Source organism: Colossoma macropomum, unplaced genomic scaffold (genome assembly GCF_904425465.1).
Source record: "Colossoma macropomum unplaced genomic scaffold, Colossoma_macropomum, whole genome shotgun sequence".
NCBI classification, from domain to species: domain Eukaryota; kingdom Metazoa; phylum Chordata; class Actinopteri; order Characiformes; family Serrasalmidae; genus Colossoma; species Colossoma macropomum.
Window position 1 is genome coordinate 18,190,748 of NW_023494785.1, and position 25,796 is coordinate 18,216,543.

Consider the following 25,796-nt stretch of genomic DNA (forward strand, 5'->3'; position numbering starts at 1 on the left):
TTTGCTTTCTCCATCCTTTTCTCTGTTTTTCTTTCTCTTTATCTCTCCTTCTCTCTCGTCTCTCTTGCTCTTTCCATTTTCTCTCTTTCCATCCCGTTCTCTCTCTTCTCTTTCATTTTCTCTCTCCATCCCTTTCTGTCTCATTCTCTCTCTCTCTTTCTTTTCTATCTCCCTCCCTCTCTCTCTCTGTCTGTCTCTCACATTCTCTCTTACTCCCCTACTCTCTCTCTGTCTCTCTTTCTCTTCTCTCTTTCCTTTTCCATCTTCATCTCTTTATCTCTCCTCTCTCCTCTGCTCTCTCTCACTCTCTCTCTTTTACTCCCTTACTCTCTCTCTATCTATCTATCTCTCTCTCTCTCTTTCTCTCTCTCTCTGTCTGTCTCTCTCTCTTTCTCTCTCTTACTCAGTAAAAGAGGCCATGGCTCCCATCAGGTTAAACAGATGGGGTCTTCCTGAGCTGAACCTGGAGACCATGCAGTGCAGTGAGCCGTGCGTATTTGCTGGGGGAGACGTGGCTGGCCTGGCCAACACCACTGTGGAGTCCGTCAACGATGGCAAGCAGGCCTCCTGGCACATCCACAGATACTTACAGGTGCCCCAAACCTCTCTCTCTCTCTCTCTCTCTCTCTCTCTGTTCCACACACACAGCTCACAGCTTACTCTGCTGCTGTTTGTGTACAGACATGCAGTCACAAACAGCGACGTATTCATTAGAACCAAACTTACACATACACATGTAACCACACACACACACACACACACACCCAAACACTTGTTTTTGTGCTGATGAGACCCAAACAGATGTTACCCTGATTAAGTCCCGTGTTAAGATCAAAAGCCGACGGAAAGGGAGGATTTGGAGAGCTGATTAATTATGAAGATGAGAGCTTTACATGTACTCTACACGGGGAGAGATGTGACGCTGCTGGATACAAAAGCCTCTCAATATGAGTATTTTTATGACTAATCAGAGTACAATAATGAATACATTAACATTATACTGTGCAATAGGGGAACAGCACAATAGTGATCCTGCAGCTTTATACAGTGCCCTGCGCCTGATGACGGACTTACCAGTCCACGTAGGATTATTTCTTAAACCTCACCTTCGAGGCTTTGGCAATAGAAACTTGTTTGGATTAATAGCGAAGAGAGAGAGAGAGAGAGTGAGCGCATTTAGCTTTGTCTTAGCTGTGTGGTCTAAGGCACACTAGGCTCCTAAAAGAGGCTTACACAGGCTCATATCCCCCCCTCTAACCTCTATTCACTGGCACACAGCCAAACACTGAACAGAGCCCCCCAGCCATGCGCTAAAACCCACTCAGCTCTTACACCAAATGCATTCATGTTCCAAATTGATTTTAGGTTTGTGAATAGTGCTTTGTCATCAAATCAAAAACACTAAGAAGGTGAAATGCTGAACTAGGATTGTCGCAATACCAGAATTTCGACTTCAATACCAATACCACGGGTAGTGTTACAAGACTCGATAACTATTGGGGCTGTCAAATGATTAAAATAATAAGTAAGATAAATCTAATTATTTGTGCATTAAATCACGATTAATCACATTCTTTTGTGTAGTTAAATAATATTAATCACATTTATCTTTTTTGCTCATGACACTAAGGAAAAGTTTTTTTTTTCATTTAAAAAGCAGTTTATTTTGTTATAGCTATATTCCATAGGCTGAATGTGGTTTCCATTTTTTTTATCGCCAGCGTCCAGTGAGAGTAACAGTGGCTGCATGTTTCTAACCTGTCTAATCTAACCCTAACTCCTCCGTAATTACAGTCCTCTCACTTTCATACCTCCACATTTAGTCTTACTTTAAAAGTAACTGTGGCTTTCCACTTTGCTATTGTTTGTTAGTTTGCTGCTTGACCTCCCAAGAGCGCTGTATACTGCGTCCTCCAATGCTAATGTAAATGATATTACTGGTATTGCCAGTGGTGGGTTGTACTTGTAATTGATTCTTCAAGCTCAATGAACTTCAGTTGTTAACAAATTCACCATTATAGTAGCTGGAAATACCTTTTTTTTTAATCAGCAGAGCCAACAATGGATCTTGCCATTTAACAGCTGTATTTGAACCGGAGGAGTCAAACATAGTAGCATATAGCCAAAGATCATACAAACAGCTTGCAAGCAGCTGGGATGCAAGCTGGAACTGCACATGGATCAAAGGGTTAAACTAGGAAAATTAGTTAATGGCATAAAAAGGAAGTGGAGTTAATAATAAAATGTGTTAACCTGTTACTAACGTTAAATCTGACAGCAATTCTGTAGCAGAAAAACATTTGTCATCGTATGAACACCCAATGTTTATTAGACTGAAAACAGAAAAATATTCAACTTGTTACATCCTAAATCATCTTTGATTTTCAAATTCAATTGCTTTTAAGGAATATAGAACTTTTCATATGTTAAATAAAGCAAATAAGAAAATAAATGATTTAATATATAAAGTGTTGTATTTAAGATGTTCTGAAGTGAGACAAGGCAACAAATAAAAGCTAACAGCAGTGAATTTTGGTGTCTGCTGGTTGTAGAATCATAACTTCTCCTATGTTGCTATATATATATATATATATATATATATATATAGCTATATATATATATATCATATATATATATATATATATAGCTATATATAGCAATCTACAAAGTTCATCTACATATTTTAAATATGCTAATGAGCATCTGTATCTGCCTGTGCAGGTCAAATTAGCATGTACAATTTAATTTGTCTATGGGCAACTTATGTAATGTTAGCTGATTTTACTAAAGCACTGACAGTATTCAAGGTATTAAATTTACCACATTAAAATGTCGAAAAAGCATTGAACTTTCTATCATGCAACATTACACTGACTGGCAGAGCAGGTTTTTTTGGTTTTGGAAAGAAAGTAGCAGTAATTTGTGCACATGATATATATTTCCATGCTCAGTGTGACTAATTGAAGCTTGCATTAAGGCACTAGTAAAGTGCATTAGGCTTAATGTAAATGGCCTACACTTGTCTGCTCATTTCAGAGACTCATGGATGAGAATTGGAGAACATGGCCTAATGTCCCCTTGTATACGCTGAGACGTGAGACACTGAATGGGCAGCAGGCAGGCTCCTCTCCTCCAGGTTTCTGACCCCCTCCTCAGGCCTCCATTTAGCAGAACTCTGCCGCTGAAGTGCAGCACTCGCCCCATTAGTGTGGTTCATTTAGGGGTTAATTGTCCTAGCGTTGCTTTGGTCAGAGCAAGGCAGAGATAACTGTTTATTTGTGGATGAAATTACTACTTGTAGCAGGAAAAGGACAGACAGCAAGATTGCTTTTTTCCCTTCTTTTTTTTAAAGTAATGGACTACGGTAGAGGAAATGAATTGAGCACTTTGTGGACAGGTTCACAGATTAATGTTAGAAATGCTCTCAGATCAGCTGAACTCTCTGCACTGCATCTTTTTTCAGCGCTCTCCGCTGTCGCTGTGCAGTTCCTCTCTGAGCACCTACGCAGCAGTATCTCACTACCACCTTGAGATAAAACAGTGAAGATGCAAACTTCCCCTCCCTGAACAATATGAAACCAAGACTTGTCTTTACGTAAATATTGGACATTAATTATTGCAAATTATTCAATAAACAAACCCCAGTAATTAAGGATATCATCTGCCAAAGACTTATCTAGCGTGCAAATGTTTGACAACTGCAGTCTCCTTCAGTGCCCTAGTGGGCTTCAGAATTTCCCTTGGTGTTCGTTGTTTTTCTCTGGTGGTGGGTACAGGAACTTTGCCGGCTCTCTCTCTGTCTCGCTGTCTTTCTCTGTCTCAGTGGAATATGGAGGACTGTCATGTCTGCGTGCTCTTTCTCTTTCCACGTGACACCCCCCTTGTTCATTATACGGCGGTGACATCATTACAAAAGCAATGCTAAGCGCTTGATAAACGCGAGGCTAATTAAAGCGAGAGCTGATGTATGACTGAGGTTTGCTGCCTTTGTGTCGCAGTGGGCCGCGATAAACAGTGCGGCAGGGTTTCACCCAAACACGCCCCGCAATCTTGTCTACCCTATCTGCTGGCCTATTGTTGCTGTAAACGCACACGTGCGGCTGTGTGCTCGACTGTAAAGCGCAATAACCTTGAGCAATATTCATTCACAGAGATAGCGAGCCTCCTTGTGGGATTTTAAAGGCTTTGTTCACATGAAAATAGTTGATCTCGATTCCACAGAGCAGAGAAATGCTCTGCTGCAAAGCCCTCAATTTACATGCGATTGCTTCTCTTTGCAGGCCATCCACGGGCAGACGGTTAGCAGCCACCCGCAGCTGCCCCTCTTCTACTCCCCCATCGATGCCGTGGACATCAGCGTGCAGATGTGTGGGATCAAGTTCCCCAACCCGTTTGGTCTGGCCAGCGCCCCACCCACCACCGGTGCAAGCATGATCCGCAGAGCCTTTGAGCAGGGTTGGGGCTTCGCCCTCACAAAAACCTTCTCCCTCGACAAGGTAGCCCCCTCTTAACTGGATCTTAAATATTAAACACTACATTAGAACTGGTTGAAACAGTGTATGATGATGCATCGATCTGAAGGTGCCAGTTCAGCTGCATCAATTTTGAAATGTTAGCATTGATTAATAATGAGTTTAATGATTGGTTGGCATTGTCCTGCACTTAGGAACTGAATTTGAGTTTGAGTTTAATTGCCTGTTCAGGCTAGGATGCCACAACTATACCAGTAATAGTCTTTATATAAATAGCTCCTAATATTTTGTTTGCTCATCATTTCAGAGTTGCTGTGGATAAGAAAAGAAAATCTAAATAATAAATCAAATTCTTGGGCTTTTTTGTCATGTGAAAATCTAAATCTAAAAAGATGCTCGCTACTTTGAATTAACTGTCGATGTTCTACTATTATATAAAAAGTTTCTCCCAGTCACATTTAAGTGTTCAGTATGTTTTTGAAAATAATTCTGAATCATACCAAAATAAAATCAAACCAAATCGTGTTGAAGTTATAGATTTCAGGATTCATTGAATCATTTCTTAAAGAATTATAATTAAATCAAATCGTTCTTACACTATGGACAAGATTTAATAAATGCTTGTGGTGGCATTAATGCATTTTGCACACGCAAGAGCACTTCATGAATATGCATTTCAGGGTGTGGCACTGTTGAGCCACAAAAATGAGGTGAGGAGTGACTTACTAATCTGAACTGATGCCAGTAGAAGCAGGAACAGTTACTTTGAAAACACCACACTGAAGGGATGAGAGAATTGTTATTAAGGAAGTTAATGAATTTGTTAATGTGAGCGAGCCATTATAGGAAATGCATGTACAATTTTTAGGCTGTACATGTTTTAAATGGTAATGCTTAAATCTAAGAAGTAAAAAAATAATAAAAAATAATAAAAATAAACACTATATATATATATATATATATAGTGTTTATTTTTATTATTTTTTATTATTTTTTTACTTTTTAGATTTAAGCATATATATATTATATATATATATATATATATATATATATTCTCCTTATGATCTATGAAATGCAAGAATTTGTATTATTCATGCAGAATTAGAAACAAGCCTTCAGGTTTTGGGACTGTCCTGTAGGGACGTTGGAAGTGGTGGTGCTGAGGGGGCTGCAGGACCCCCGGATTCAATGATTGCAACTAAAAACAACAATAATAACAATACAGAGATCTGAACTTTTTATTAATTTGAGCATAGCAATGACCCAATATGGTTGGTCGCTGCTCAACTCATTTACATAAAGTTCATCCAGAATGAGAGAGCAGAGAGATGTGCTTCAGCAGTCTGATATGTCGGTTCTTATCTCATTATAGTTCTCATTCCTGCTGCCCTGTCACATGTAGAGTTTTTTCATCTTTTACCTTTTTAAGCTCATCCATGGATCTTTTGGTAGTTTGTAGGTCGATTGTGTCGATTGTATTTATTTTATTCATAGTGATTTCCCAAACCACTCATTGTTTAGCAGTGGCAACAGCCTCCTCTGTCAGAACTTCTTTCTCTATTTTCAGCTGATTGAAAAGCGCTCCATGTTGATCTGTATATCAACCCCTCTACAATTCGTTCAAGCAGTTTGTGGGTGATATCATTTAAAATCAGGTTATAGGTCACAAACAAAAAGTTATGCTTACTAAATTGTAGCACACACTGCCGTTTCTGCATGCTCCTCGCCCTGAATGTTCAAAAGTGACCAGATTGACATTTCTTCCAAAATTACTAGCATTAATAGGGAGTTTGCCCCCTCTTTGCTTTAGTCTTCACTCTTCTTGGAAAGCTTTACACTAGATGTTGGAACATTGCTGCTGGGATTTGCTTCCATTAAACCTCAAGAGCATCAGTGAGGTCAGGCTGATGTTGGGCGATTAGGTCTGGCTCACAAACGCCACTCCAGCTCATTCCAAAACTGCTGAATGATGCTTCATCACTCCAGAGAACCCCGTTCTGACCCAATGCTGAGGAGCTTTATACCCCTCTAGCTCACACTTGGCATTGCACATAGTAGTCATATGTTTCTATATGGCTGGTCCAATGTGTCCAATTCTACTGCCAGTGCTTTTCTGTAGAGCTTACATGGATGTGTGGGTGCATTTTAACACCTCAGCATTGGTCGTGCCTTCAAATAGCGGAATTTACAAATTAAAAGGGGTATAGCTTTCATGAGCAATAGCCCATAATAAAACTGACCATGCATCAAGGCCAGATTGTGTTTCCTACCAGCTGATGAGGTTTTGTTCCAGTAGGTCAGAGAGCATACAGGTGCTTTGCATCTCTAAAACCATAATTCAGCAGTGTAAATGAAATTAATCAGCTCATGTGCACTCACCCAGTGCACTATAGCGACTTTTGTGAGTTTACTGTTGCCCAGGGGCTTAAAGTCCTTTTCAGATGACTTCACAGATATAGAGCGGCAGTCACAGTCAACTCATATAGATGCACCCTCGTACACACTACCATTCCAAAGTTTGAAATCACCATTCAAAAGTTTGAAATCACTGTTATCATTAATGTAAAACCCATTTTGTTCACTCTACATGTATAAAATGATTCTGTTATGATGCTGCTAGTCTACAACAGTATTGGTTTCAACTAATATGCACAAACTGAGACTGAGAAAGCTGTATAACACTGAGAATGAAGTTCAGAAAAAACTTTAATACATTCTTGATATACTTCAAAATGTTGTATTAAACATCTTAAATGGTTTATAGTATCACAGTCTATACTATATAATATTATATGTTATTATTGAATAAAATAACAGCAGTTATTAATTTGACACGATTCCAAACTTAAATGACAATGTAGAAATACAACATCTAGGCTTGTCACATTGTGACAATTATGATCACAATTATTTTTCAGAGTTGTTAGCTTTCACAATCAAATGTTTGTCACGACAAACAGAATGTGAATTTGGTGTGTTTTCATCTGTTGGTTTGAGAAAGTTAAAGGCAAAAAAAATCAGAAAGGGAATTTGTCGAGGCATGTCATTGGTTTTATGAAAATAATATAAATTCTAAGTTCTAAGAGCTACTATGCATTGACTGCTAGGAACTAAGATAGTCATTCATAAGAGTGGACGACATGGCGATAATACAGGATGATGATACTCACAGCACACAACACATATCACAATATTTAGTTTTTCTGAGGTTTGATAAGTTGGAACAGAGAGTAGAGAAGGGGTATGGCCCTTATTTCAAAAATACTATTAATTACTACGAATAGCATGATTTTTATTCAGTGTTTTACATGCTGTGCTGAACTAAATCCAGTAAGACAGGACTGAATATGCTTCCTTGAGAAGTATTGTAGTATTGTGTTGTATGTAAAATCAAAATTATGCTGTGACCCTAAAACAAAGCTGCCCAAAGTTTGGCCAAGTTGCCTAACCCCCTACCCCCCAGCCACTGACAGAATATGTATTTTTATAAAACTTTTTATTGTAAGCTTCTTATTTTCTTCTAAAATTTGTTGTTTTCTTTTTTTGAAGTACTTTTGTATAAAACGCATAGGGTCAGTTTCCCAGACATGGATTAAGCCTTGTCTTGGATTAATTGCAGTAAAAGTGGTGAATCACCTTTATAAATTCATTTATGTGAAAGTCTGGAAAACTAGCCCATAGTCCAATGTTACAAGTAAATTAAAAATATGTATATGCCCATTGATACCATATAATTGTCAGTGACTGCAGTACAGTAACAACAATTATGTAGTTATGAGCTAATAGAGCGTAACAGGCAGTGGTACACTGACAAGAGAAGGATTAGAGACCCTCATTGGGAAGAATATTTTTTTTACTCAACTTAAAGGCAAGGCAGTGTGCCTTATATGTAAGGAAACTATAGAACTATTGGTATTTATAGAATACAGTTTCTCCACGTATGCTGGCGGTGTGCAAAAATGTAAAGCTAATGAGTTGCTACCCAGCTGATTTGTTCCTTTGACTCTTGGCCCACTACAAATGTTACACTCCAGCCCCCCCCAAGCAAAAAAGTTTGGGCACCCCTGCTCCAAACAAGCAAAATTGTAGTGTTCTTTTTCTGTAGAGTACTTTTGGTCATCGTAATATTGCCCTTACCTAGTTAATCAGCCAGTTTGGCTACTTTAGGATTGTACTTTAATAGTTGCATATAATGAACAAAAAAGACAAATCATTCATCACATTATTTGCATGGCGATTAACTTTCAGCTGAAATTTCATGAACATTACAAGCCTAAAAGCAACAGTAGCGGTCAACAACCATTAGAGTCATCAGTGATCTGTCAGTGCCTGCCAGTATTTACTGAATGTATTTGACTCTATTGAGACCTAGCCTGGCAACACTAAATAAAAGCAGTATTTAAAGAACCTTAACAAAAGTTGCGAAGACTGTATTAAACTTTTATTTTTCCTCTACTGCTGGTGGTGAGAATGTTCACCAGTAACATATGTTTATTCTGTGCTACAGTAGGTGCCATCTCTTTATTAGCAGAGCTGGAGATGGAAATGAAATGAAAGATAAAAAAAGAAAGGAGAGGGTGGATGAGAAAAAAAAGCAACTTGTGACAGACATCACTATAGCAACACAGAAGATTTACATATGCTGCTGAGGGGGAAAAAGTAGAGGAAATTTAGCAAAATCGTTTGTTTATCCTGACCTCCCGTCCTCTCCATGCAGCTAATTTCTGACAGCGAGGGAAGTCATGCTTGGAGTGTAAGCAGTATTTTTGCCGGACTGATGCGTCTGTGTGAGCGATGGCATCATGCCTGGTGTGAAGCAGCCCTTCCGCAGCTCTTCTTTCACACACGCCCTGTCCGCTTTGAAACGGTCAGGGTTTTTTTTTTATTTTTTGAGACAAATGAAATGGAAGAGTTCACGGTGGAGATGGCAGTAAGGATGTATTACACTTGCAGCGCTCTCTTTTAAAAATACAGTGATTTGCCTGGCCTGCGTTTACCGTTGGGTTTCAGAGGAAGGCAGGACACTGGCTGGACATCTGCTTAAGATTGCATTACCTTGCCTCTCCCTGAGCCTCTCCCTCAGATGCTGCATGAAGATTGACAGCTGCATATTGTACGCATTCTGTGTCTAATATGTTTATGTGAACTTAGTGTCTTTTGTGGAATTTTGCCCACGTGAGCACTGCACCCTGCCCCCCCCTTGCCGCACTACACCGCTTTACTCGTGACATTTGTAGATGCCAGATTGGGCTCTAATATACTGTTGCAGCTATTGGCTGTCAGCGCTTGCTGAAATACCAGCCGATATCTGGGTAAACAGAAATCATATTATTCTTTATTGTGTGCCCAGTGGGAAAGATTGTAAGGGGGGGGTTTTCTTTGGGGAAAAGAGATAAAGAAGTTCTTAATGTCAATATGAATGAACAGCCGGCACTCTGCTATCATTCTCCTTAAACACAGGGAGAATTCTTTTTTTAATATCCTGTGCTTTTGGTTAGGCCGCTCCGATCAACATTACTCTGCCACAGTATCGATAGTATTCGAGATGCTCTCTGGATTGTCTATGGATATGAGAGTCTTCACGCTTCTGGGTCTTGTCTAAGCGCGGGCGTGCTCAGAATTGCTAATTAGCTTTCCAGGCCAGTGGAGAGGCGGCTAACAAAGCTGGGGTGGGCGAGCTGTGTGACCGTTAATTAGAATTAATGAACTGTATTGCATATAAAAATGTGTCATTTTCTTCTCTTCTTCCCTGAACTGTGAGATGCGGTTGGGGAAAAGGGGGCAAGCCGAGACTGTCTTTTGTCTGATCTTTAGCCTGCTTCCTTTTTTTTTTTTCCCCTTTTCTCACAAGAGACAGGGACGTTTTTATTCCTGTGCGTCAGACCTAATGCTGCCAGAGCTGTGATTGGTACGTTTGGTATGTTTCTGGCTAATTACAGAACGAGCGCATGAGTGCGACTGTACCAGAGCGGCGCAGGCAGTACAGTTGGAGGCGACTGGGTCCAATTAACCCTTTGACTGGTCAGACCAGGCTAAATCACACCTGTAATTGGTGCTAAGCTGATTAACCACTGAATGGAACTTCATATATATACTTTGAGTAGCTGAGCTCTTAAAAGATCCAGTTTCTGCCGGTTTAGCCACATGCCGCTGGACTTTAATGATTTAAAAAAGTGCATTATTGGTTCAGGTTACCTGACATGGCCTTTCTCAGCAGGTGTAAGTGGCCTAGCAATTCTATATTAATGACTTTTCAGTAGGGGTAGTGATCTTTGTTGGACCAAATGTCTAACACGCCCACCATGTATAGATTTCCAACTTCTACTTTCTCTGGAAAAAAGAAAAAACTTTCAGAGCACATCAGTCTGTTCTTGCACTTGCTTTTTTGTTTTAGTGTAGGAGGATTTGCTGGGTTCATTTGAATGAACTTTCTTACAGTAACAGTAACAGGAGCATTTCTCGAACAGTGGTGTACTGATGCACCTTAACTTTTTGACCGCAATTAAGACAAAGGAGAACATACAGAGGAGCCAGCAGACACACACACACACACACACACACACACACTTAGTGTATGTCTCAGATGGAAGGGTTTTAATGAGAAATGTTGTATAAAGCTCCATGGCAACACAAATGATGTGTCACACATCTTATTGCCCAACATCTGCACACCATTGTCCCTTCCTCAGAGCCTCTTCAGGCTGGCTCTTCCACTCCCCAGGCTAATTCCCCGACAGCACTAATCAGGTGCGTTTTTATTAGGAACAGAAAGGTTAGAGGTCGCGTACCTGCAATGCTACACAGGCGCACACACACATACACACTCTCTCAATCTGTCTGTCTTTCTCTCTGATGGTGTGAGCTGATAATAGATAGCACTGGGCTGAAAATGAGTTCTGTATTCATGTGCTAAGGGCTCCGGCTCTCACACACCCATAATGAGCCCTTCTTTAGCCCAGTACTCTCAACAAGCATCAGCACCTTCTCTGGTTTGGTTCTCCACTAGACTTCTTTCAATTTACATTCCTGGCAGCTACATATATGGTTCTGAATCTGTCCTAACTAAAAAATATTCAGTGACTGCTAGTTATTTTTAGCTATGCTGCACAGAATTTAAATGTGCAATCAAGCCAATTGCCTCTTTGGCTCATGTATAGATTTTTTTTTACAGGACCCATATGCCTTAATATCTATACTGTATTCTGATTTCTTTTTTCCCCAAGGTCCACTTATAACATTTGCATGCTGTTTTCCAACAGCTCTTGTTTAATTTAGAATTAAGCAGGCTGCTTTTGCTTCTGTAAGACTGATATGTGTAAATGATCTTTGTTCTAATTGGCTGCCCTGAATTGTGCCTTGTTATAACTTCAGAAGGAATGAGCATATCCAAAAAACTGGGCACTCCTTGTCAAGTAACATGTATTGTTGATTTTCTAAGTGAAAATATGTTAACACATCCTCTACAGTTGACATAGATGCCACACATTTTAATGCACAATTATTGCTTATTTGATGGAGTTAACATATTTGGAAAAAAAAAAAATATAAGGCACGTTTTATACTGAATGTTTTATTTTTTCCAAGATGTTAAACTGAGCAAATAAACAGAAATTGTGCACTAAAATTTGCAGAAAAATGTCAAATGTCAATGTTGCAAGTTTGTTTCCTGTAGAGGATGTGTTAACAGATTTTCACTTGGAAAATCAATAAAACATGTTTTACCTTGCTTGTTCAAACTTTTGCGTGCAACTGTAAATGTGTATATATGTAAATGCATTAGTTTTTATAACATCTGTTGAATTTTGTGGACCCCACTTCCTTATTGAAGGAGTGCAGCCTCGTGTCCGAAAAATACGGTTCACTGACAAAAACAAGCAGACCTGCTTGATATAGAAAATGACCATGTTTATACAGGCTGAGGCACATAGCTGGTACTGGACCACCGTCAAATTAGGCACAGAAGCAACAGCTGTTCTTAGCCTATACATAGACAGCTAGGAATAACTGTTCAGAATGTCCTCCCATTGTCCTCTCAGGTACAGCTCACATAAAACATACACAGATCACACAGAGCACATGCATATTATAACAGCAGATCCTTCACATCGCAGAAGCATTGGATTTAAAACAGGCTGTTTTTGTGGATTAGTTTTCATACACGGACTGGGGTGTGAATAGTATGATATGAAAGTTTAACACTTTACATACTACAACAAACTGTTTTAATAATAAAAAAGAGGAAAATTTGTTTTTCCTGGATATGGGACCTTCAAGTTTAATAGGAACATATCGGCTCTCAGAGTCTGTGCAGTTCTTGGAGATTGGCAGCACCCAGCATGCTTTGCTTTGGGGCTAATTTCCATTTTACACTAGCAAAAGTGCATCCTGGGAAGGAGTCCCTGTAGATGTGGAAGAACAGGACTGACACAGCCATTTTGTCACCTCCAGCACTGAGGCAGAGCCGAGCAAGAGAGATGGACAAGGTCCTAGGGCTGTGTGCTGGCCTTCTGGAGACAGAGCGAGAGAGTGAGAGAAAGAACAGGGCTCTGTTCCTCCAGCTCTCTTTCTCACACGCGCACCCAGCCAACATTCAGCTTAATTCATAATTCATCGTAACGTGTCCATGCAAATCCACTTTGGCTTTTATTGAGACACTAAGCGTCGCAGACACTTGCCCTGTTGCTGCACATCTCTGTTGTAGAAGTTGAAGTGGTTGTAAAACTGTTTGCAGAAGGGTTTTATTTTTCCCACAGAACTCGCTCATAATTGGATTGTAAAATGTGTCATTAATGTCCTTACGCCCACTTCTTGATCATTGTTCAGTGATGAGATTTTCCACGCTTTTTCCCCACGGGGACAGCGTCGCCAGAGGCTGCCAAAGCAAAGCATCTGTCTCTCACATCGAGGGCCGCACTGCCCCCAGCTCACACCTCCTATTTAACTAACGTGCGTCCTCCTCCGTAGCTGCCCCATCAGTGGTGATTACTCCGTGCTTAGATGCAGTTGTTGCGCATTAGGACGTGCGGAGGGGAGGGGAGGAGAAAATAAACACCGTAGGTGAATTTTCGACTCTCTGGAATCAGCATAGGAAAACAGGGCTGTCAAAGCAGTCAGTAAGATCTGAGAGGTGTTGACTAATTGCCTGCTAATTACACAGTAAATTGTCTAATTAAGCTGATGGTTAATTAGGGTAAGCTTGCACAGCAGTCTTGTGGAAGTCTCTCTCTCTCTCTTTCTCTCTCTCTTTCTCTCTCTCTCTCTCTCTCTCTCTCTCTCTCTCTCGAAGGCTGAGGCTTGCCGTGTGCCCAGGAAGCAGGCTGTGTAATTGGCACACTGGCAGTGACTGGCGCTTAACATGACACGGGGAGGCGGCAGAGGCAGAGACTGACAGAATCGGGCTGCACTGCAAACAGCGGCGGTGTCATGTGTGTGGTGGCGCGGCTTTAGCCCTCCTGTAGCCAGCAGTTGCGTGACAGTCAGCAGCAGGGCCCTAAGTTTAAGTCCTGGTAAAGCACCCTCGAAGCCAGCCCCGTGTTCGGCAAGCCTCGGCATCATGCCCCAGCCTCTGCTCCTCTTTACATAATAGCACAACACCTGTCTTTGAACCTGCCACCCTTATTTTTGTCTGGCCACTTCGATTTTTGATGTTCCCCATTTGCATTCACAATCATGTTGGTGATATGAAAGAGAAGGGCACCTCTGAAACACTAGGCCCGCTGTTTCCTGTCTGTTTTGTAGGAAACGCTGTTTGAGAGCAATATGGAAGAATACAAATCGGCTATCTGATAGAATGTAAACTTGGCCGGATTGTTGCTGGCATTTTGTGAGGGTTACTCTGATAAGAGCTGCCAGAAATGTAGAGACGTGACACACGACAAGGCCATCCTCTCAATCTGTTCTGTCACCCAATCAATACAGAGGGAGATAGGGACATAGCCACTGTTCAATCACCGCGCCGCTCTTCAAGTCAAGCGAGAGAGAAAGAGAGCGAGTGAACACTCCCATCAGATCAATGCAGAAAATGTCAAAGGTGAATTCTGAACCTTTAGAAAAAGACTACGCTGGGAGTTCTTTAACACCTCTGCTACTCCATTAGCCCTGCAGCTAATGGACAAAGAATAACATTTTCTAGGTGAGAGCCATTTCTGTCAAGACGCTCTTATTTTAGAGTCATACAAGCAGCAAAAATGGCCTCTTTGTGCGAAGCAATAAAACAAGGGAAATCCATATTTTGGATCATAATTGCATATCTAATAGTTTGACAGTCCCAAGTCTTAAAACTAGAGCTACAAATCTTGTTAGCCTGGTAATTTGTTTGCATCATGCTTTGTTCGTTTTAACCGGCCTTGTTTATTTACCACCTGATCTGCGAATCCAAGGCGAAAAAACAGGACAATAGCACGACAGATTTGGCATGTAGAGCACCAGTCACAGTTCAGTGCTTTGTATTTATTTAACAAGCAAATTAGCACCAGTGAAGCCAATCCAGGGCTGAAAAAAAAGAATCAAATAGCCCAGGCTCATTAGCTTCAGTTACATGTTTACCATTTATAAATATACCCATTTAATTGGGAGATCAAAGCAGCAGTGACTACCTCTTTTATGGCTGAAAGGGCAGATAACTTGTGCTCCTCAGATATCTTTAGTCTCCTGATTTGCCCAAACTCAGCCCATCTCAGCTTGCTTTACTCTCCGCAAGCATGACATTGACGCAGATGAATATTACTTAGCGTTTCCTCACGCCTCACTTCCGAATCAGAATGGGTGCTGATCAGCTTAAAGATTTGGATAAAGGAGAGAAAAGCTCAGTTTTCTGCTCTATTTGAGAAGTGCCTTACTAAATCTGTGAGTCAGTCATTTTAAATGCTCCATGTACTTTTATTAGCTCGTCTGCACGTGTTTGTTAGACACTGCTCTTCTAATCTAACGTTTGAATTGTTTCACGCTTTTGTAGACTCTTTCTAAATCACTATCTTTTTGATCTGAGTAGTCATGCTTACATTTTCCAGGATCGGATGTTTAGCTTAATCATTCCAGTCCCACGGCACAGACACTACTGAACTGAGTAATTGGTCAATAAATGGGGTTTGTAGTTCTTTAAAAAGAATATTGCATACCCAGAGACTAGAAACGTGTCTCCCTCATGCTTATTACTTATGAAAAGCTGATATCATGACAGGTAACAACAGTGTCTCAAAACACTAATGGTTTTAAAAGAGTAGTTCCACCAATGTTTCGAAATTTCTACATAAATCGGACTTTAACTAGTGTTTTGATGTGAAATGGCTCATTGTAGAGAAACATGCTGATTTGGATTTATTTACAGTGGCTGTGATAGGAACCAGGCTTGCGGTGTCTACAATGTAAATGTATGACCATTTTATTTGCTGTCCAAAAAGGCCAGAGAACCTACTCTGAGTTTTTATTTGTAATGTTGATAATGGTAACACAGAGATAAATCAGAAAACCTGTTTTTGTTTTTTATTTTTTTGCCTTGTTTTTATTTTTTTGCTGTGAACGTATTTCAAAGAATATGTTTTAGGCCAAAATCTTTTCTCATAACTATCATAAAACAATATCTTGGGCATTAGGCAGTATATTCAGAACAATTTCATGTGATAGCTTTCTGTGGGGGAGCTGTTAGAGACTGTTAAATGTCTGGATGTCTGGTTCCCATCACCACCACTGTGAACAACTGTGACTTAGTAAGAAGCATTTCACATCAAACGGCTCTGAATAATTTCATGACTGAATTATACAGTAATTTTGAAAAAATGGTGGAATTCTGCTTTAAGGTTGGTTCTGAAGAGCGTTTAATCATCAAAGACAAAATAAATATGATTTCGCTTTAAAATTGTGTCAGCTGTGCTTAATTTTACAATTGAGAAACCACCAGTTGTTCAGTCTAAAGGCAGGTCTTCACTAGACTTAAACCTGAACACTATAAAATTAGAATTCTTCAACATCTCAGAATCATAATTATTGAAATCATGGTGATGTTGCATGTGATCTTTGCTGGTGTGGTGAGTTTTTCATTAATGGTTATTTGTAAAAGAAGGATGCATCTTGCCAATACTTAAAGGCTTCCTTTTTTTCTAGTGGAGTAAATGGTGAAAAGGAATAATGACCAAGCTGACAGACAATATCCCTCTTCATTTATCACACAGGGTTAATATCCTTTGCTTTGACATTAATTTATTAAGTCCCTCACAGGCAGGCTGATCTTACACCTTGTTCCGAATTACCATCACGTTTCCACATTCCACAAAAAAAGAAAAAAAAGAAACAGAAAAAAAAGAAAAAGAGAAAAAAAACACTGTTGTATGAGATGATGTTCACCGTCTATTCTTCGTTTCTTTGTTTTTTTTATAGTTGTTTGCACTGAATACATGTCATTGGAAATACCAAGAACAGCTCTTAGAATTTGGTTGTTAAACCGAACATTCTGGCTTTTGAGGGCTTTCATAAGAATGTAGGTTTATAGACGTGATACGAGTCAATGTTTATAGATTCCTTTTTTATTACTATTATTTAGCAAACAACTTATTGACAGACTGCATTTAGAATGTGTCCTCATGTTTGATCCTAGGAGCAGCTGATGACCTTGAAATATAAAGAGCGTTTTATGGTTCCCCCAAGCGGAAATGCTTTTACACATGTTAGTGGAAACTGGTGTGTTTTGTGTGTCAGAATCCTTTCACTGTTGGAGAGAAAGTTGTCACATGGTTTATCAAGGTTCCATGGGTGCAGATGTGTGGCTGAGATGTTGTCATGGATTCAAGGTTGCTCAGATTTATAAGTGACAGCCAAAGAGACAAGATTAGCACTGTTGTGATGATCTTTGTCTGCAATCTCAAGAGACATCAATAAGTGACAGTCGCTCACGTGCACACACACACACACACACACACACACACTGCCTCTGACATCTGGCTTTTATATACAAAACCTTGTATTTCTGAAATGGTATCTTCATAGGAAAAAGAAAATTTTATTCCAAGTAATTTTATACCATATTTTTACAATTCTCTCCACAATTTTAGTAGGGATGGGCATTTCAGTCAATTTTGTAATAAATAAGCAAACAAATGCATAAATAAATATATTAAATAAACAAGTTATACCCTTAAGGCTACAGGCTACCGCACATAGGACACATGAGGTTAACAAACGTATTACGTACTATATTAAATCCAGACCCAGACCACAAATCCGTAATAGGTGACATGTGGCCTGTGTTTAAATGTAAACAGGGAAAGTGTTAATCTAAAATCTTTAAGATAAACAGACAAATCCTAATTATTCTGTTTTTACCTCATCTAATGTTACTGGCTTAGTCACATTGTATTTAACGTCATACTTTTTAACTTGAAAATTAGTTGGTAAAGAGATAGTTAGCTGATATCAAGTGTGTTATATTCACTAAATGACTTGGAACATTTTATTCCATTAAATCTAAATGAGTACAGTATAAAATTATATTGAGCTTGTTCTTTATCAGTGTTTTCCTGTGATGCATATGTGCTATATACTTCATATGTGCTTTATACTGTCTGCTACCCTGTGCCAGGTGGAATGTGGTGATGCGGTAGTCTTTAGTTGGCTGCAGCAGTCTTTCTATGCTTTCTATGCTTCTTTGTATTAGGCTAAACAGAAAACACTGACCAAAGATACAGGCTCTGTACTGCCCCTAATGGAGTATATAGTTCAGACATTACATGGTTCTTCAATTGAAGGCAAATAACTTTAGAAAGAAGACTTTTCGACTGTAGAGCCATTAAGGGCCGTACTGTGCCTGTCCGCCCTGGTGCTGACTCATGAGACTGGTTACGATTTCTTTTTACTTCTGCTATGCTGCTAATCAGAACCAGGGAATATTGAAGAAAACAACACAAAAGAGTGGCTAACTGCTAACATTTATCTACACACACCACCCACCACAAAACACATTGTCTGTCACTCCAGCAGGAATCACTGAAACAACACCAAAGAGTGGCTAACTGCTACTCGATGTGCTTTCAGATTCTTTATCCTTTAAACAAGTGATATTTGAGCATCAGTAACTGAAACTGAGCCTGTTCTGCAGTGGGTTGCACCCGTAGCCAGCTAACTACACTAGCGTTAGCGTCGCCCAGCAGGGTACAACACAAAGCACAGAACAATTCTATTTCTTACCTTTCTGTCACTTCAACACCAGACATTCAAATTTTTGCTCTTAGATGTGAGTCTTTGTCTTCTTAACAGGTGTTTTAAACCATTGGTTTACTGGAACTGAGCCTGTACTGTTGTGGAAGACAGGCTACAGCTTTAAATGCTAAAGAACAGGTTTGGTTTCTGCTTTCTGTCACTCCAACACCAATCAGTCAACTTTGCTATGAGTTTTTATTGTCTATGTTTGTGACAGCAGAGCAGTTAGTCAAACTGAACCATGCTGGGGTATTTAGATCTATTAGCTAAGCCAAGTTAGCTAGGAGAGAGAAGCCAGCTAGCATTAGCTTAGCTGGGAGGCCACAGGTTAAACCACCACAGAATAGGTTTAAATTCATCTTTCTGTCTCTCCAACACCAGCCAATCGACTTTGCTTCCTCAGATTTGAGTCATTATCCACTAAACTTGTGTAAGTAAAGCTTTTGTTAGTCAGAATCTAACCTCTGTTTAGTGGTGAGCAGAGCTGGCATCTAGCTAAGCTAATACTAACCAGCTACTCTCTCCTGGTTAGCAGCACTGTTTAACATTTAAAAATTGGTGTTAGATTGAAGCTTTGACGTTTCTTAAATGGTGGATTTAAAATCGTGATGTCTGTGTAGTGAACTATACTTGTTTGATTGTTTTTGGGGTTGAAATAACACAGCAAAATGCCTATTACCTACATAAATGTAGAACCACTCAGTAAATAGCTATGTTGTTATGTCATCTCACCAAACAGTTCTATGGCCCTGAACACGATTAGATAACCATGTCGGAAAAACGCATGATTTTAAGTGTTCTGCGTCAAACAGTCTTCCTATGAAAATGCCACTGGAAAGGTTCCCTCTATGCTCAGAACCATTCGGCCTTGCAGTGGAAAAGAGGCCTTCAATTTTTTTAACTTTAAAGTCTATTTAAATGTTCAAAATTTAGAACTATAAATTTTAATGTTCAGTTTCAGTTCCTGATAGTTAGAGCTCCTCTTATCACACATTGCTACCAAGCTGGGAGGATGAAGGCTAGCATGTGCTTTTTCATCTTTTTGAACTGTTGCTAACCCAACGTCATTCGACGACTCAGCCACATAAGCTAGCATCATGCTGAGTGATGGGGGAGAGGGAGGGCCCTCCTAACCACCTAAAGAGAGTGAGTCTATTTGTGCTGTCTTGGACACCTGGCCACAGGTGGCTGTGGCATCACCAGGGATTGAACTCTCAATCTTCTGATGATAGGACCAACATTTGATACTACTCAGGAGCCCAGTTTTTCATTCATCATGAAACATTCACACAATGGAAAGGGCAGCTGCCATTTTGAAATGGTATTTAAAAAAAAATAGATTTCAGTGAGATAGCAATGATAAAATGCTAAATGTTAACTACGCTGTTTCAAATCACCCTTTGAAATTACTCTCTCCCCGACAAGCATCTTCTAGGTATGGACGGACAATAAGAGACGACAGTGAGGATGGCTGTGGTCACTTTGTTGTTGTTGTTGTATTTTTATCTCTCTTTACTTGTTCTCAGTGGTTGGGTGGCAGGTTGGGGTTTAGAGCGGTGTTATTAAGGAGCCTTCCCAGTGTCAGACAGCATTAATCCATGCAGGTGCTGGAGAATGTCATCTCAGCCCTCCCTGAGAGATGACCACAGTAAACAACAGGACGAAATGATGGCTTTACAAGTGTTACTTCCGCACTTTACAGACAAAGATGAACGATGCACAGAACTGCAGCATCACCTCTTCACTCTCTCTCTCTCTCTCTCTTTCTCTCTCTCTCTCTCTCTTTCTTTAAGAAGTCCTGGATTGTGGTGCAGTGTGTCGGTTGGCCTGGGTTTCTGGAGAGAACTGAACCAGCCATGCTTTGATTTTTCTGTCATGGCTGCTTATAATGATTAATGCCTCGACTTGGGGCCACTCAGTGTAATTATGGCCTCTCCAGATTATTTTTTTATTTGTCTGCCTTCCATCACAGAAGGCCTGGATAGCCCCACAGTCTTCACCTATGGAGCTGTTGCTTACGCAGTGCATTCCATCTTCAAAACCATAAGTCCACTTCTTTACCAGAATAGGCCTGATTTTTACCAGAATAGGCCTGCTTTTAATTTCCTTGAGGTGTTTTAAAGATACACATTTGTGTAATGGACAGTTCAGCCATTTCTTTTTTTATGTAGAACTGGTCATGGTTTGGACATGCAGCTCTCAGTTTCTTATTAATTTTGAATGTTCTGCTAGTATAGGTACATTGCCCTCCTCATTATCATTCAGATTGATGATGGAGAACTGCCTGCGTTTTATGCAGTATTAAGTATTGAATCCCCTGAAACCACGCTGTTACAGGGAGATGTAACACTCAGCCTGTGAATAGCAAAATATTTGATATGGTATTAGTTCTAGCCTGTGGTTTAATGTGTGGGATTATCTGCTATTCACTTGTATGTTCTGCACTTGACCTCCCCTGCACCGACTGCTGGAGAGAAAGTGAGTGAGTGAAGCAGCGGACAGCAAAACACACTACTCCCTCAGGGCAGTGAAAACGTTTTGAAAGACAAGCAATTATTCTGTTTTCTGTCTATTTTCTTTTTTTTAATGGCTGAAGGAAAAAAAAAAATAAGGAAACACAAATGTGGACATGTTTCATATTTATACTATTCCTCTGCCTCCACTTTTTTTCACAGAAGACAAATCTAATCATTGGCATAAATGTATAAAATCATTCTAATCATTGGCAAAAATGTATATAAATGTTCAATAGTTCTTCAGAATTGAGTGTTTTATGAAGTGATTTTTCAGTGGACGAATGAATGACTATGGTTTTAATGCCGTCTATGTATGTCATGGAACATACTTTATGTAGCTTATTGTGATAAGCCAAATGAAAACATGGCCTCAATTTTACGTGTGTGTGCACGGGCAGTGTGGTGTGTGGTCCGTTGCGTTTGATTAGTAGTTCTTGCATGTGTTTGAGTCTGAAAGGCTGTTTGCAGTACCGGGGGGATTAGGGACCTGTTCTGCTGTGATAAAAACCTGGTTAGCTCAGAAACATAGGCTTGGTCATTAACAAGAGGCAGCCCGAGTGAGAGAGAAAGTACACATCATCTCCCTCTGCACGGGTCAGAGCCTGCTAATGGCCAGTATGGAAGCAATATACTTTTGCTAAAAAAAGGAACGCCTTCAAAAGCCCACAGAGCGCCAGGCCGAAAGAGCGCAGAGAAGTGCGGAGACTGTGGAAAGAAACACATTGTGTCCTTTTTTGCACAGTCTTAATCCCCAGAGGCATATTAACACAGGAGAAGAAAGGTCAAGGGGTGGACAACGTGACGAAACGATACAATTTTTGTGATAAATTTAACCATGATAAGCTTTTCTGAGCATACTGTGGGCACTGCTAACTTACTGAATGTTTCATTAACTCCTTTCATTAGCCCCTTTACAGTAGCCATTTCTTACAGTAATGCAGTTTCTTCAATAATGTATTTTGATGGAACTTTCTATGATTTACAAAACTATACGCAAAGTGGATTTTTGTCTTCACAGGTGAGCAAGCAAGTCAAGTCATAAAAGTGTTTTTATCATGTTTAAATGTTCTTTATTGTGGCAGTTGTATACATTTTGTATTTATCAAAACACTAAAGTTGTGCTGTCTGTTTTATCTCTGCACGGCTGTCTTTATAGAGAGGAATACATTGTTATCTCCTCATTGCTCACAAGCAGCTCAACTCAGAGTCACAACATTTCACCCACAGAGGGCCAAAAGTGTCCTAGTCAATCTGGTTGCAGTGTTACAGGGATAAAACAACATTTATTTCATTATTTTATTTTACAAATTTAGTTGGTTTCCATTCCACCAGTGGGATGGCCACTAAGGGGGCTGCAGAAACAGGTTACAAAGAGGTTTAGGTGAGTGGCCAGAGGCATAGCTGTTTTTTGCTCTGTTGTCGGGAGATTGTAATTTGAAACCCTCATAATTGTTCAATTTTAATCAGATATTTTGTAGGGGTGGGCAATGTGGTGATATTTATTGTTATCGTGATTAATTACATCACAATATGTGACAATATGCTTTTCTGAGCATATAATGTATATCATATGTACTCCTAAAGCACTGACCAACTCCATGTTTCTTGACAAAAAGAGCATAATTAGTCCTGGTTAATTGGATTTAGTGCAGCATGATATGTGAAATGTCATTTGTACTCACAGTTTTTTAAAGTATTTTTAAATGTGGCACTGCTAGTTCCTTTTTGTCTGTTCCAACTTATGAGATGTCAAAAAAATATTGTGACATATCAAGCATCATGAAAAATTCTTGAAGTATCAGATATTATATTTGTGGCATATTGCTCACCCTTAATATAGTGTTACTCTGCATGGTAAACATTGAATAAAAAAAAACATTTTTTGAAATCTGATACTGCTCTTTTTGTGGTGATTTGTGTTTATTTCAAATTATCAAACAAAATATTGTGACATGTATTGTGTTTCATAAAAGCCAAGTATCATGGTGCTATTTTTTTGCCATTTTTTTGCCATGTTCGCACACGTTTACAAATACATATATGTCACATGTTCAACTGAAGCCATCTTTGGGAATCCAGTTTGCTTTAGGCTGTACGGTTATTTAGGAATGTGCGGAAAGTTATGTGGAGTGGTTGTGTATGTGAATGCGTGTGTATGAGTGTGTATGTGTGTCTTATCTCATGCTGTGTGTGGCACCTGTTTCCATAGCGTGCCAGTCTGCTCCCTTTGGGCAATTTTCATGGTTTCCAGTTGCTTAATATTAAAACTCTTGTTCCGCCCTGGCCTGATAATACAGACCGCCGGCAGCCAAATGTTCCCTGGTCACAGCTTCATTAAATACAGACTTACAGATTCGCCCCGAGCCCTTGGGATGACTGTCTCAATTCTCCATAGAGCCTTCACTGGAGGGGCACTGCACTTCCATTAAAAAACGGGTTACATCTTCATTCACAACCATGGACCACATCCCAAACTGTCACTCATCCCACAGTGATGCTACACCAAAGACAGCAACAGCTTTTGGAAAAGAAGCGCTTGTGCATTTGCATCTCTTGATGGAAAATTCACAGTGAGATGCGTGTGCAATTGAAAATATCATTTCAGTTCATTTTAACATGAAACAGTGCCTTCCTAATTTCCAAATGTGTCTGTGGCACATATAGCCTGCACACATCTCCTTGAATGTTCCTCAGTCTGAATCCGGTCTCATGCATGCGTTCAGATCAGACAGAAGACGTTCAGATGGCTTTCTATGCTCTTCTGTGAAACCTAGTGTGTATAAATAAATAAAAGTAAATAAATAAGATAATGTGATAAGTATTGCTGCCTAGAACTCTGTTGGCTGATAAAAGAAAGCAAGAGAAAAAGCTCTAGCTCTTCTCCTTCTAATCAAACTTATGCTAATTAGATCTAATTAGCAGCAATTAAAGTTTCTTGTCTCTGTAGCTGGAAAACTGTCTAAATGTTGTAAAATTAAGTTAGCGCTCTATTATCTAAATTGTTTTGTAAGGGTAGGCCCTAATTGGGCTATGCAAATTGTTCTCCTACACTGCTGAATTGTGATGGACAGTTTATCCGAGGAGCGTGGATTAAGCTGTCAGTTTCACTGTAGGTAATCTGACTTTATCATTTTAATTGATGTTGCAAGCAAAGTTACAGAACACTGAAGGGAAGTTAATCTCTCTTCTGTACATGAAATTAAAGACGTTATTTTTATTTTTTTTTACCCTGCATTCTCTACGTATCGGTTCTCTATGTGGCATTATGACCCTCCTGGCCACAAATCCAGATAATACACACAGAGTAGCCTCAACTCATGCAGTATATTGAATTTGCTGGCATTGTGCAACCTAAATCCAAATGGACCACGTTTTATAACTCCACTGGCAGCACTGGGCTGTTAGCTTTACACTGTGACCTTGCATTTGGAGTGGTGGATGGCAGCATTCTGTGATCTGCCAAAGCCATTAGCAGGTCGCTTGCAGCATTAGCCTTGTGTGGCTGCCAGCTTCTTTCACTAGCGCTCTAATGTACTGAGTGGACTGATTACTGTCCAGCTGAGGAAGAAGACTGCACATAAGCGTTTCCACCTCACAAAGATCTAATTAAAGCTGGGCATTATGGCATTTTGGCTTGGTCTCTCTGTCTCTCTGTAGAATTCTACAGCCTAGGGTTCATGTTTGATGTAGTATGTGTTTGTAGTACAGAGCAAACATGTCGTAGATGGGAACTCTGCGAGGTAAGAGATTCTGACTCTCTCTGAGGAACTCATTCAGTGTTGTCAAGGGCACAGTGCCAGAGAGAGCACCACTGTATTTCGTAATAAATGTGAATTGATAGAAAAATGACTTACTTTTCATAGGGTCTTCATTTACTTGGTAGTATTTCGAACATTTTGCTTTGGTGCATAAATAAATATGGACTTAGTTCAGCTTCAAAGCCCCCTTAAGAAACTGGGAGAGAGAGAGAAGTAAGACTATTGAATTTGTTTCATGTGCATTAGTGATAGTAGGACAGTAATTGTCTTCTTTATGGTGTTTTACAGATAAATAATTACCTTAGAGCATATGTCCAGTGCTGCTCTTCCACTGGAGACCCCTGCTGAAGCAGAACGGGAGCACTAAGCGAGTACTATTAGTGCCTGCTGCTCTACAGATGTGCTTCATTAACACACTTTACAATGAGCTGGTGTGAGGTCACAGAACAGGAGGCTGAGCAGTAGTGTTCTGCATTGCTCTCTGCTGTGGTAGTTTCAGTCCATTGTTTATGATGCTTCTCAACTTTTCTGCTGTCCAGGATCTGGTCACCAACGTGTCTCCTCGGATTGTGCGTGGAACCACGTCAGGCCCTATGTATGGCCCAGCTCAAGGCTCCTTCCTCAACATCGAGCTGATCAGCGAGAAAACCGCCGCCTACTGGTGCCAAAGTGTGACCGAGCTTAAGGTGGACTTTCCTCACAATGTAAGAACCTCTTTCAGTACACAAAACCTACACACTGTACAGATACAGCAGTTTACTGAACACACCAGGAGGTTACATATGTCCAAGTGAACTTTATAGAGAAATCCCCATCTAGACATTTTTCTCAGAAAATGGGAAGCCCCAGCTAACTCTGATGCT

At 40.0% G+C, this 25,796-nt stretch overlaps 1 protein-coding gene across 1 annotated transcript in view; it reads left to right on the forward strand.

Moving 5' to 3' along the window:
* dpyda.1 (dihydropyrimidine dehydrogenase a, tandem duplicate 1) overlaps window positions 1-25,796 on the forward strand; it is a 150,967-nt gene that overhangs the window by 69,306 nt on the left and 55,865 nt on the right. Inside the window, exons 12-14 of the mRNA XM_036585678.1 lie at window positions 408-592; window positions 4,281-4,496; window positions 25,473-25,637. Of these exons, the coding sequence (XP_036441571.1) occupies window positions 408-592; window positions 4,281-4,496; window positions 25,473-25,637 (566 nt within the window). The remainder of the gene's footprint in view (window positions 1-407; window positions 593-4,280; window positions 4,497-25,472; window positions 25,638-25,796) is intronic.